At 51.5% G+C, this 12,126-nt stretch overlaps 1 protein-coding gene across 1 annotated transcript; it reads right to left on the reverse strand.

Moving 5' to 3' along the window:
• Window positions 1-6: 6 nt before the first annotated feature.
• CAP1 (cyclase associated actin cytoskeleton regulatory protein 1) lies at window positions 7-7,073 on the reverse strand. The gene is made up of 12 exons (XM_005427166.2): window positions 6,964-7,073; window positions 6,668-6,768; window positions 6,185-6,262; window positions 3,843-3,986; window positions 3,669-3,754; window positions 3,064-3,169; window positions 2,804-2,975; window positions 1,797-1,972; window positions 1,486-1,609; window positions 1,289-1,371; window positions 671-814; window positions 7-285 (listed from the first exon to the last, which is right to left on the reverse strand). Exons 1-12 carry the CDS (start codon window positions 7,055-7,057, stop codon window positions 202-204), a joined length of 1,392 nt encoding a protein of 463 aa, XP_005427223.2. The 5' UTR covers window positions 7,058-7,073; the 3' UTR covers window positions 7-201.
• Between the last annotated feature and the right edge of the window lie 5,053 nt (window positions 7,074-12,126).

A 12,126-nucleotide genomic window follows, 5' to 3' on the forward strand; every position in this document is an offset into this window, starting at 1 on the left:
TCCTGCTGAGAGAGGTGACACCCACCACCTACCCCAAGCCCCAGGCAGAGGAACCTCAGTGATGGCAGGCAGCTGTGTCTCTCGGGTAGAAGAGAAGCAGTTTGAGAGCAGAAAGGTACAAGAAATCTAAGAGAATCATCTGAAAGCAGATTTGTCCCACAGCAGGGCCAGGGGAGGGTGAGAGCCTTGGAGCTTTTCAGCTTAGCCAGCAATCTCTGTCACAGTGGTAACCAACTTCTGACCGTTCCACACTGTCTTGAACTGTTCTGGGACAGGGAATTCAGTCTGGAGGGTAAAAACAGAAAACTGTTGTCAAAAATCCATTTATGGCTGAGATTAGTAACCACTCCCACTGCTTCAGGCATTTCTTTTCTCAGCTTTGTGCTGTTACCTCCTGTACCATCACTGGTGCCTATTCTGCCCCCAAGAGATCCTGAGGAAGAAGCAGCTCTCACAAACCAGCAATAATCTTACTTACAGATGTTTTTTGCTATTTTTACAAATCAGCTCATCATTCACAACCTCCAAACTCCACAAACCCCGCAGTAACCAACACTCCCTGCAGGGCTTTATCGAGACACAACTCCTGCATCCCCCAGGAGGATTCCCTGCAGGAGGATTCCAAAGCAGCAGTTGCAAAGTTTTCCACTTGCCCAAGGACTGCACTTACAAAGTCGCCCCCCTCGGTGGGGATGAGCACGTTCATCTCCGAGGACTTGGCACTGACGATCTCGCAGTCGAGGGAGCTCTTGCTCAGGTACACGTGGCACCCATCTGTCTTGTTGATGGAAATCGTTGGCACTTTACCCATGACCTGGCAGGGCCAGAGCAGAATTAGCTGAAACTGGACAGCCACAGCATTTTTGGGGGTGTTTTCTTTCAAGGCGAGAGGTTGGACTCCAAGCCCTCCCCGTGATGATCGCACAGGATTCAAATATTCCCACCTTTAGCAAAAATCCAAAGTTTTTGTCTGAATTTTCCCCAATTTCTTGTTCTGATTTCTTTAGAACAAAACTTGAGCCAGCATTGGGCAAACTGACCATCCCAAATCAGATGTCCAAACTGAACTGGAATAAAACTTGCTGCTGGGCTCCTGCTTTGGCAGCTAAATGTGCTTTCCACCTCACAGAGCCTCAGCTCTTACCCAAACCCTGAAACAGCTCAAAGACACGAATTGCAGCCCTTTCCCAAGGGACAGATGGTGTTTCATGGGTATTCTCCACAGCTGCACACTCCTGGTCTGGAAATACAACTGCTCCAGAGCCAGGAGAGAGCACAGGGCACTCACCTGAACTTTAACATCCCTGCTGTTGATGATCTCCACAATGCCCACCACGTCATCAAACACCAGACCCAGCTTCTTGCAGTTGTCTGCAAAGAAAAGCAGATCAGGGCACAGAGGTTTTGGAGGCTCCAGCTCCTGCACACACACACACACACACACACCAGCAGGCAGGAGCAGCTCTCAGAGCCCTCCCCACTCACCCAGGGTGATGGAGTTGATCTTGCCTTTGATTTGGAGTGTACTGTTTGTGCACTTGAAAACATATGCTACCTGCTTCAGTTCTGTGTCACTGATGACCAGGTTAGTGGCATTCTCCTGGTTTTCCTGAAAAGGCAGAAGAAACACACTTCATTTTCTGAATGCAGAGCAATTAATCCATGAAAATCCCTTAAAAAACAAACAGGTGCCTTCAGGCTGGTGCCTCTTAGGAGAAAGTTCTCCAGAAGAGCCCCCTTTGCTTCTCCAAAGCTCCCATCCCTCCAACCCACTCCTGCCAGCACCAGGCACTCACCACTCTCCACTTTTTGCCTTCTAATTCTAGCAATGGAGGTGCCTTTGGGGAGGGGTTTGCATTACAGGCTGGTTTGGGAGCAGTGAAAGGTTTGGGGCCGCTTCTCACAGGGCCCCCCTGGTTCTTCAGGGCTGGATTCTTGTGGGTTTTCATGTCATCTGAGACGTGCCTTAAGCCTGCAAGAGAAGGCAAAGCTGAGAGCCAGGTCCCCTCCAGGAATGCAGCTCCCCAAACACCAGGCATCAGTGGTTACACCAGCCAAGATAACTCTTGTCAAAACACAAACTCCTGAGGCTGGGGCTAAGTTAAGCCCAAGTGTGAGTGACAGGAAGGGAAGGAGGAAGCAGGAAATGCTGCTGCAATATTGACAAGAACACAACATAAACCACAGAACCAGAGTGTGCCACAGAGCTCTTCCACTCTGCAGCTGGAAAAAGCCCCAAGGCCAGCACCTCCTGAACTGATGTGTTCACCAGGGAACACAAAAACGGGAAAAATTCTGTGCAAACAACAGCTGCCAAATTGCACTTTTTGCACCAGAAAGATGCAGGTAACCAAAGGGCTCAGCCTCAGGTGTTTACAGGTGGAAGTTCAAGCCTTGCTCCACCTGGCAGATGAGGGTGACAATCCTCATCTCAATAACATTCCCAGCTCTCTTACTACCCTCCCGAGACAATCAATGAATTACTGACCGACTCTCAACCCTCCAGCTATGGTTTATCAACCTAGTCACAAAACAACTAATAATACCCTTAGACAAAAAAGGACACAAATGAGCCCTAATTTTAACATTCCTCATAATCTTCCTCCTACTCATTAACCTTCTAGGGCTGCTACCCTACATATCTACCCCACATTTACCCTACACATTTGTCCCTGGGAAAGCACCAGCCCCAGACTGGGACCAGGTGGGTTTTTGTGTCCTTTTTAAGCAGGTGCATTGAGGGGCAGCAGGAAAACAGGGAGCAGCAGCAGAGCAGTCCCTCCCTCCCTGAGCCCTGACATACCCGAGGTGATCCCTTCTCCCCGGTTGATCTGCGCGAAGAGCGCCGAGCGCGAGGCCGAGTCGTCTGTGCTGGAGCTCACGGGGGCAGGAGGAGGGGGAGGCCCTGGAGGTGGGGGTGCAAGCCCAGCCGGGGGGGCAGGTGCTGCTTTAGCCCCTGCTGTGGCCACAGGACCCTGGAAGAGCAGGGAAGAGGAAAGGAGCTGGAACCAGCTCGCTCCTGCCATGCTGACCCCCCCAGCTCCCTGCTGCAGCAGCACTCACTGTTTTGCTCCAGGTCAGCCCTGTGGTGTGGTACTCTTTGATGTAGGCCTGCAGCTCTGTCCAGATGCTCAGGTAAGCTTTGACCCAGTCCACTTGTTTTTTATCTCTGAGAACACAAAGAGGAGGAATTAAAGGCTGGGGAAAGCAGCTGTGGGCAGATGCTGGAGCAGCCCTGTCACAGACATCTTTTATGAAAAATCCTTTCCTTAGGATTTTTCCTCCTGAGAAGCTGAGAGGCCTCAGGAACAAAATGTAGACAATGATTATCTGCTGCTGTGGAATGCAACAGGGGGAGCTGTGATTGGTCTCATGTGGTTGTTCCTAATTAATGGCCAATCACAGCCCAGCTGGCTCAGACTCTCTGTCCGAGACAGAAGCTTTTGTTATCATTCCATTCTTTTTCTATTCTTATCCAGCCTTCTGATGAAATCCTTTCTTTTAGTATAGTTTTAATATAATATATATGATAAAATAATAAATCAAGCCTTCTGAAACATGGAGTCAGATCCTCATCTCTTCCCTCATCCTCAGACTCCAGTGAACACGGTCACACAGCCCCAGCTGGCCAAGCTCAACACCAGCCCTAAGAGAAAAGGTGAACTCACACGTCCTTGTACTCCTTGAGGATCCTGTTGGTGTAAAACATGGCAGCATCAGTCATCTCCTTCACGTAAGGACCGGGCTTTGGAGCCTAGAGCAGAGAGAACACGTTGGCACTGAGCAGCCCACCCGGCTCTCCCCAGCAGCCCGAGGAAATGCCCTTCCCATGGAGTCCTCACCATGGCCACCCAGCCCAAGGCTGGGATGCTCTCACTGACTGCTGACAAGTGGTTGAACAGTTTGCTGCCACGGTTCTTCTCCCTGAAGTTCTGCACAGCCTGGATCTGCTCCGAGATGGGCTTGAGGAGCTCTGAGAAAGCGTTCTGCAAACGACACACAGGGACAGCGACAATTAAAGAGATTCATTAGCACGGCTCTGGAATGGCAGCACAGCTGAGCTGATGGGGACTCGGAACAAGATTCCAACTGGCAGCAGTGACTGCTGCAGCTCCTGTCCAGGCCTGGCCCTGTCCAAGCCAGGCTTGGTCCCACAGCCCAGCTCCTCCAGGCTGAAGTCATTGCTCCCATCGGATCGGCGCCGTGGGAGAACGCCAAGAACTGTGACTCATGTTCAATCCAGGAGACACTGACAAAGCTTGTTAGTAACGAGGACAGAAATAGCATTTGCCTTCCCTGGGTTCTTTTGTTCCAACACAGTTTGTTAAATTTTCCCTCTCCTCCACGAACCCTCAGAGAAAGGGGTGCTGGGCAGGTTTGGCACCCACAGCCCGCCCCACAACCAGAGTCCCAGCAAGTTCTAAGGTCACCCCCACCAAGCCAGATTTGAGGATTCCAGTTATTTCTCGAGTCAATCCTTCAGTATTTGGATGGTAAAAATTTGTTCCTGTGTGCTGTTCCCTTGGAATGCTGACTGGAATTGCCAGAAGTGCTCTGGGGTCAGAGACAGCAAAGAGCCAATTCCACATTTCCAGAGATGCCTCTGAGGAAACTTTTCCTTCCTTTTGCATGGGAGAGTCTCCTGCTGGTGGCAGCAGAGAGGGACAAATTTGGGCAAAACTTGCCTTCCAAAACCTCAGCTTCTGCTTTTGCTGCTTTCTCATCTCTGTTTAGATGAAAACTGAGAGGTCCCAAGCACCGCTGGCCAGACCACACTTTCAGAAGCTCCAGCCCAGCAGCACATTCCAGTCACAGGATGGGGAAATTCTTCAGCACAAGCACTGAGAGTTCACACATTTTGCATTTTAAACTGGCTGCTCCAGAATTAGACTCCTGCCAGACAACCTGCACAAAGAGCTACCCTAGATTAAGGCTGCTCTTTGTTCATAATCCTTTATTTAAATAACGTGTCCGTGGGATTTGTAAGCAGGTTCTCACAGAGGCTGCACAGAGCTGCACCCCAGCAAGCCTGGTGGAACAGAACAACCCTCCAACGCTGATTTTGGGGGAAAAATGCAGATCTATTTTGCAGTGAACAGGAAAGGAGCACAGAAACCCAGCTCCTACAATGTAACAGTAGAAGCCACGACTGAGCGAGATAATAACTGCAAAGAAAAGCAAGGTGGGATCCTGTTGCTCAGGAAAATACAGTTCTCAGCAGGGAAAAGCCAATGCATTCAGGATCAGATTCTCAGCCACACATCCTGCTGAGAAGCAGCAGCCCAGGGTAAAGTGTTAAATTACCTGCTAAGGACAAATCAATCCTAAAAGCCCAGCCATTATTCAGAGGCCATTCAGCAGAGACAAGTGTGTGCTCTGCTCCTGGAGGAGTTTGATGCCTGAAAGTCTCTGAGCAGCATCACATAATGAAAAGCAGGAGCTCCACAAATCCCAGGGTGGCTCCTGGCTCAGACAAGCTCCTGTCTGCAGCTTCTCAGGGAGCACTGATTGAGCAGAGCTGGTGCCAGGTGAAACTGGAGACAGAGGCTGGGAGCTGACAGCCCCACAGCTGCTGTAACAACTGGGAAATGTCAGCTCTGCAGCTCCCAGAACCAACATCCAGGGTTCTGCACAACACTGGGGAGCACCCAGAGCAGTTCATGCCTTCAGAGTGTGGGAAATCCCTGATCAGAAGCCTCTGCCCTCAGGTCAGGGGTGGCTGTGAGTGTTGGGGGATCCTGGGCTGTCACAGCTGGGCTGTAGCCGTGATATTTTCTGAAAAATCCTTTCCTTAGGATTTTTCCTCCTGAGAAGCTGAGAGGCCTCAGGAACAAAATGCAAACATTGATTATCTGCTGCTGTGGAATGCAACAGGTGCATCTGTGATTGGTCTCATGTGGTTGTTTCTAATTAATGGCCAACCACAGTCCAGCTGTCCAGACTGTCTGGTCAGTCACAAGCCTTTGTTATTCATTCCTTCTTTTTCTATCCTTAGCCAGCCTTCTGATGAAATCCTTTCTTCTATTCTTTTAGTATTGTTTTAATATAATATATATGATAAAATAATAAATCAGCCTCCTGAAACATGGAGTCAGATCCTCATCTCCTCCCTCATCCTCAGACCCCTGTGAACACCACCACAGCTGTGCCAAGAGAGGAACTGGAGGAGGACTGGGACACTCACCTCTGCTGGCTGCTGATGCTGAGATGCCACCACCAGAAGAGCCCTCTCGCTCATCAAGCCTGCATGGACCATCTCAGCCTAAGGACAGACACAAACATGAGGGAGATTCCTTTGTGGAACACGAACAAACCACCCCAGCTGTGAGGAACCAACCACACCGAGCCCAGAGCGCATTCCTGGAGGAACCCATCCCCAGAGGAGCCTCAGCAGAGCAGCACAGCTCAGGGCTGGGGAGTTTTAAAGGCCTGCCCCAAGGTCTGGACACAGCCAGGCACTTCAGGATTTCCAGGAGAAGGTTTGATTCACCCTGGGTGTGTAGGTGGCAACCTGGAGGTTATTTGGGCATCTGCTTTGAACCCTCAGGGATTGTAAAGGTCCTGGGATGCAGTGCTAGAGGAATGCAGACTCTGACAGCAAATGTGGCCCTGCCAGCCCTAAGGAGAGGCAGCACCCCTGGAGCAGAGGGGGAACAGGAGTCCTTACGTGCTTCTGCACATCCCCACCAACTTCTCTGCTGATCTTGGTGTACTCAGCCACTGGCCCAGCCAGAAGGGCATCGAAAGCCTGCACGTACTGAGCCACTCCTGTGGAAAAAAACAGAGCACAGGGATCACCAGGAGTACCCCACAGCCCCAGGCTGCACCTCCCACCTGCAGGAGGCTGAGCAAGTGCTGCAGCCACAGTTTTTACCTCCAGGGAGCAGCCCCCTGCAGCCTGGCTCCCCCAGAGCGAGCCCTGTGCCAGCTCTGCACTGCCCTGGGAGGTGCCCTGGGCCTCACCTTTGGCAGAGGCATCTCCACACATGCCAGGGCCTTGGCACACGTTCTCCAGGCGCTCCACAGCCTTCTCCAGCCGCTCCACCAGCCTCTCCATGTCTGCTGCTGTCCACAACCTGCACGGACAGGACACAATTACTCCATCCCCAGGTGCCACACAGGGTTTATGGCTGGCTACTACAAGCTCTACCAGTTCCAGGAGAATCATTCCAGCCCAGCTCTGCACCCTGAGGATGGCCAGCAGTGCACCCTGACATTAGCACAGACAGCTGGGTTGCACAACAGCCTCTTGCTGTTGCCACACTCGCTCCTTAATAGTTTCTATTCCATTTAAGGGCTCTTTACATGTGTAAGGACATGAAACTTCCACCTTCTAACCTCGTAGTGACACCACTCAGTGACACAAAGGACTGCCCAGGCTCTCACTGCAGTCAGCTCCTGGCCAAAGTCCCAGCTGTGAGCACACAGCCACTGCTCTGCTGGGAGCTCACACACTCCAGGGGAAAACTACCGGGTTTGTATCTCCAAATGCATCTGCAAGGACCTCCTGGAGTCCTGAATTGCTCCCAGGAGCATCTGTAAGCTCAGGATCACCCCAGCACAGAGCCTGAGCCACCCTGGCACACGCCAAAGGGAGCAGCTGCACGAGCTGAGGCGGCAGAGCTGCTTCTGCAGCAACAGCCCCTGTTCTTCCTCTGCAGCTCTGCAGAGCCTCCTCTGCAGCCACCACACAGGAAAGAGGCCCAGGCACGCAAGCCATTTGCTGCATGTCATCTGGAAAAAGTCTTGAAAGTCACAAACTTTCCATTAGTGATGCTTTGCACCGAGCAAGGAGACAGGTCACGCTCCCTGCACAGTAATGCCCAGGGAATGCAGGGAGGCAGCAGCAGAGTCACCGGGGCAGTTTTATCTTATCAGCACTCATCAAAAAGATTTTACAGCATGAATCACCACGGTGGCCTGGACACAGCTTCCTTCTGCAGCCTGCAGAAGCTCAAAGCCCTGCCTGGAGGAGGGGATCCTTCCCAAAACATCCCTAGAGTGCTCCAGGAGGAAGGCAGGGTTTGCTCAGCCGAGCTGACCCCGGATCCCCTCTGAGAGGAAACCTCAAGTTCTCACTCCGAGTTTTGCTTTTGTTCACAAGCCCTCTCAGCCGCGCTGCTTCAAAGTGCACAGTTTTCACCTCATTTCCAGAGGATGTGGGGCAGATCCAGCATTAGTCACGAGCCCAGCACTGATGTCACAAGACAAACAAGGCCTTTTCCCAGCCCTTCTCTCCCTCCTTGCAGCAGGAGAGGCAGCCCTGCTGCGGGGGGCAGGGGAGAGGAGGAAGAGAAGCAGCTTCCTCCTCTGTCCATGCTGAACCAGGGGACACACTGTGCACAAAACCCCACTGGATGGCTTCCAGATACACGCCGAAAAAAGAGCCCAGTGAAGCTGAAACTCCACAGCATCAGAGCAATGAACAGCTCTGCATCCTTAATTGTGAGCCCTGCATCCTTAATTCCAGCCCTGCATCTTTAATTGTGTGCCCTGTATCTTCAACTGTGAGCCCTGCATCCTTAATTCCAGCCCTGCATCATTAATTGTGAGCCCTGCATCTTCAACTGTGAGCCCTGCATCCTTAATTCCAGCCCTGCATCTTCAATTGGAAGCCCTGCATCCTTAATTCCAGCCCTGCATCTTCAATTGGAAGCCCTGCATCCTTAATTCCAGCCCTGCATCTTCAATTGGGAGCCCTGCAAAAACCTGAGCTCCCCTGGGAGCACAGCCAGGACAGAGCTGGGCTGGCTCTGCCACCCCTGCTCACAAAATGTGGGATTTCCCCCCAAAAAGCCACTGCCAGGGTGGCTGTGCCACGCTCAGACAGGGCAGCAGGCACACAGAGCAGTGTTTTCCCCAGCCATCAGAACAGTAACACTGGAAATGTCACCACAGGGATCTCTCCAAACTGATTTGCTCGTGGATCCTGCAAGCACAACCAGAATCTGTTCTCTGGGTTTCAGTTCCATCTGCTGCAACACTTAAATCACATCATGGCCTTTTACATGGCCAGAGAGCTGCTCTGGAGGAGAAATCTGTTTGAGATCCCACTGTCACCTCTGCTTGGCACTACCAGGAGAGTCACCAGCTAATCTTGGCTTTGCCTTTGTGACAGCAAAACTGGGTAAATTTAACACTTAAAGCACCTGACTTCACTGGCAACCAAATTATTACTTTTTTTTTCTTACAGGTTTTTGGGGGCTGCACATAGCTGTGGTCTCCTGAGCAAAACAATCTGAAAATGCTGTAAAGACCAGTCCTCTTCTGACCACACAGCAGTGCAGCCTGTGCTCGAAATCAGCTCTCTTAAAAACCAGCCTGACTCAAACTCAAATCAAACTGACTCAAACAAAGCTCTGCAGCACTGATCCCCGGCAAGGCTCTAATCTGATCAGCCCCACTGCCCAAAGTGCAGCTCTGAGCAGGATTACCGGGCAGAAAATGCAGATGGAAAACTGGAAAACTGCTTCCTACCCCTGGCAGCAAAGGAAGCTGCTGGAGGAGCACATCCCTCAGCTCTGGGTGGGATTAACACCCCAAAATCACCAAAATCAGCGTTCCTTGGGACTCCCATGCTCCCTCTCCCTGCATTTGACAAGTCCTGCCTTGTTTTTCCTGAGCCATCCCCAGTGCCCCGCAGCAGCTGGGCAAACCTGCCGCTGTCAGGCAGATGGTGAACTCATTTTCATTTCCTTTTAATGGGTGGCATTAGGGCAACTTAAAAGATAAGTCAGTTGGTAAATTGGCAGCAAAATGAGAGCTAAGTGCAGGCAACCCAAAGTCCTGGATGTCAGCCCCTCCTCTTGCCTCACCCTCCCTGTGCTCTTTGCCCTGTGGATGGAGCTGTTTCTGCTGCCTGGATACCCACACGGAGGGAAATAAAAAGATTGAGCTGTAACTAAATCAGAGATTAACATTCAGCAAGGAAAATAAAAACAACCACACAGGAGACCTGCCCGGACTGCACCTAGACACTGTTTTGTCTACTGGCCTGTAAATATAAAATAATTCCACAGAAAGTGACAAATCGGCTTCACAGGTCTCAGTGCAAATTATCAGAGCTTGTTTCCCTTCTCTGAAGAGGAAGATGAGACACACGGACCATCCAAAATTATTTTTTTTTTGTTCTACAGATCATCCCAGAGTCATTTTTGCTGTGCACATCCCCCTGTGCTCCAGAGGGATGAGGGAGACTTTCCCAGCTCGCTGTGCAGGGCTGGAGATGCAGGACAACACCACAGGATTTAAATCTCGTTCCAATTCAATTGAACTTTGATTAGCAGTGGAGCAGAAGCAGCGAACACAGTTTCACCCAGGGCCAGAGGGGCCATTCCTTTTCACAGCACATTTGTTCATCCATCAACTGCCCTTTATTCCCATCTCAGCCTGGGACATGCTGTGCCACAAACAGGCTGAGCAGAGCAATAAAATGAAAGGATTTTATTGCTAAAATCATCATTTACCCCAAAGCCTGCACATCCCAGCAAGAGGAGCTTCCTGTCTGGGGAAGGAGCTGGCCTGTCCCAGTCTCAGAGTGAGCAAATTCTCAGAAAACCACCAAAAAAAAAATGAAATTATTTCCTTGCCTGAGACAGCACACGAACCTGAGCCCTTCCTTAGATGTTCTGGAAGACACAAATGTTGGTTTTATAGGCAAGGCAAGTCAAACCTACGCTTGTGCTCACACCGAGCCCGACACTCTGCTGTCAGCAGCACCGAATTTGCATCAGCGACTTCCTGTTTCTACAGGCAAAAGAAATAAAGATGGGACAACTAAATTAGGAACATACCACAGTTTATTTCTGAGCTGACACTGGAATATCTCAGGGGATCAGCTACCAGATGATTTCCAACGTTTATATCTGCCAAAAGCCTGAAGAATTTTTATTTTTTTCTTTCTTTTTTAAACAGTTCAGCTCCTCGAGGCAGGAATGGTTTGAAGCAAGGCAGGAGTCAAAAGCCTGAGTTTAGCCAGTGGTCAGGAGCTGCCATGAACACAAGCCAGCTATTGCTGGTCCCAGCAGCTGCCAGGACAGAGATCTCAGCTGTTTATATCCAACAATACTTGCTGACACTGCGCCAGAACCCGTGCTGGCTGCTCCTGCTATTTCAGATCCACTTTATTTAGAAAACCAAGAGTGCTTTAAAGAAAAAAGTAAAAATCCATCTGGCCCCTGCTCCAGCTTTCCCATGCAACAAATCCCCCTGAAGCCATTAAAAAATGTTATTTGGTGTTTTGCTCACAGGTTAAGAGGGGGTTAAAGCTCGGCACTGGAGCAAAGGCTCCTTTTTCAGCACAATCATCTGAATTTCTGAATTAGGGGGTTTGTGCCTGCCAGCCTCAGCTGCCACCCTCCTCTCACTTCCTCTCCCTGCCAGGGTGATGAATCCACCAGGGAGGTAACCAAGGATGTGGGCTCTGAGCAGGGCTGGGTGCAGCTCCAGAGCAGGAATTCCGAGCCTGGGAGCTGCTCAGCATCCCTCTGTGCCTGCCCCAGCACGGGCTGAGCTCCCTGCATGGATAACTGGGGGGATTGAGCCTGGGAGCTGCTCAGCATCCCTCTGTGCCTGCCCCAGCACGGGCTGAGCTCCCTGCATGGATAACTGGGGGGATTGAGCCTGGGAGCTGCTCAGCATCCCTCTGTGCCTGCCCCAGCACGGGCTGAGCTCCCTGCATGGATAACTGGGGGCATTTTTGCCTTTCAGAGAGCTCAGCAATATCCCAGGGACACCGGGCTGGCCCTGGAGCAGAACGGGCACACACAGCAGGGTCCTGATGCCGCGGATCCCTGGGTTCTCCGGGCACCTGCGGGGATTCCAGGACCCCAGGATTTGCCAAACCACCCGGTAATTATTATAATTTTCCCTTTGGCCGGCACGGAATGCTTTGGAATCACACATTGATCCCATCCCAGGCACAACGCAGAGGAGGAACCGGCAGCGGGCTGGGGACGGGAACCACCCCGGGGATGGAGAGAACAAAAATCCCCAAACACCGGATCAGCCACGCCTGCCCGTCCCGGGGAGCCCCGGTAACCGAGAGAGCCCCGCGGGGGTGTCTGCACCGTTCCGTGCCGAATTAACCCCAAACCGCCGCCTTTGGGGATCCACCCGCATCAACCG

This window comes from Geospiza fortis, unplaced genomic scaffold (genome assembly GCF_000277835.1).
Source record: "Geospiza fortis unplaced genomic scaffold, GeoFor_1.0 scaffold432, whole genome shotgun sequence".
Lineage (NCBI taxonomy): Eukaryota > Metazoa > Chordata > Aves > Passeriformes > Thraupidae > Geospiza > Geospiza fortis.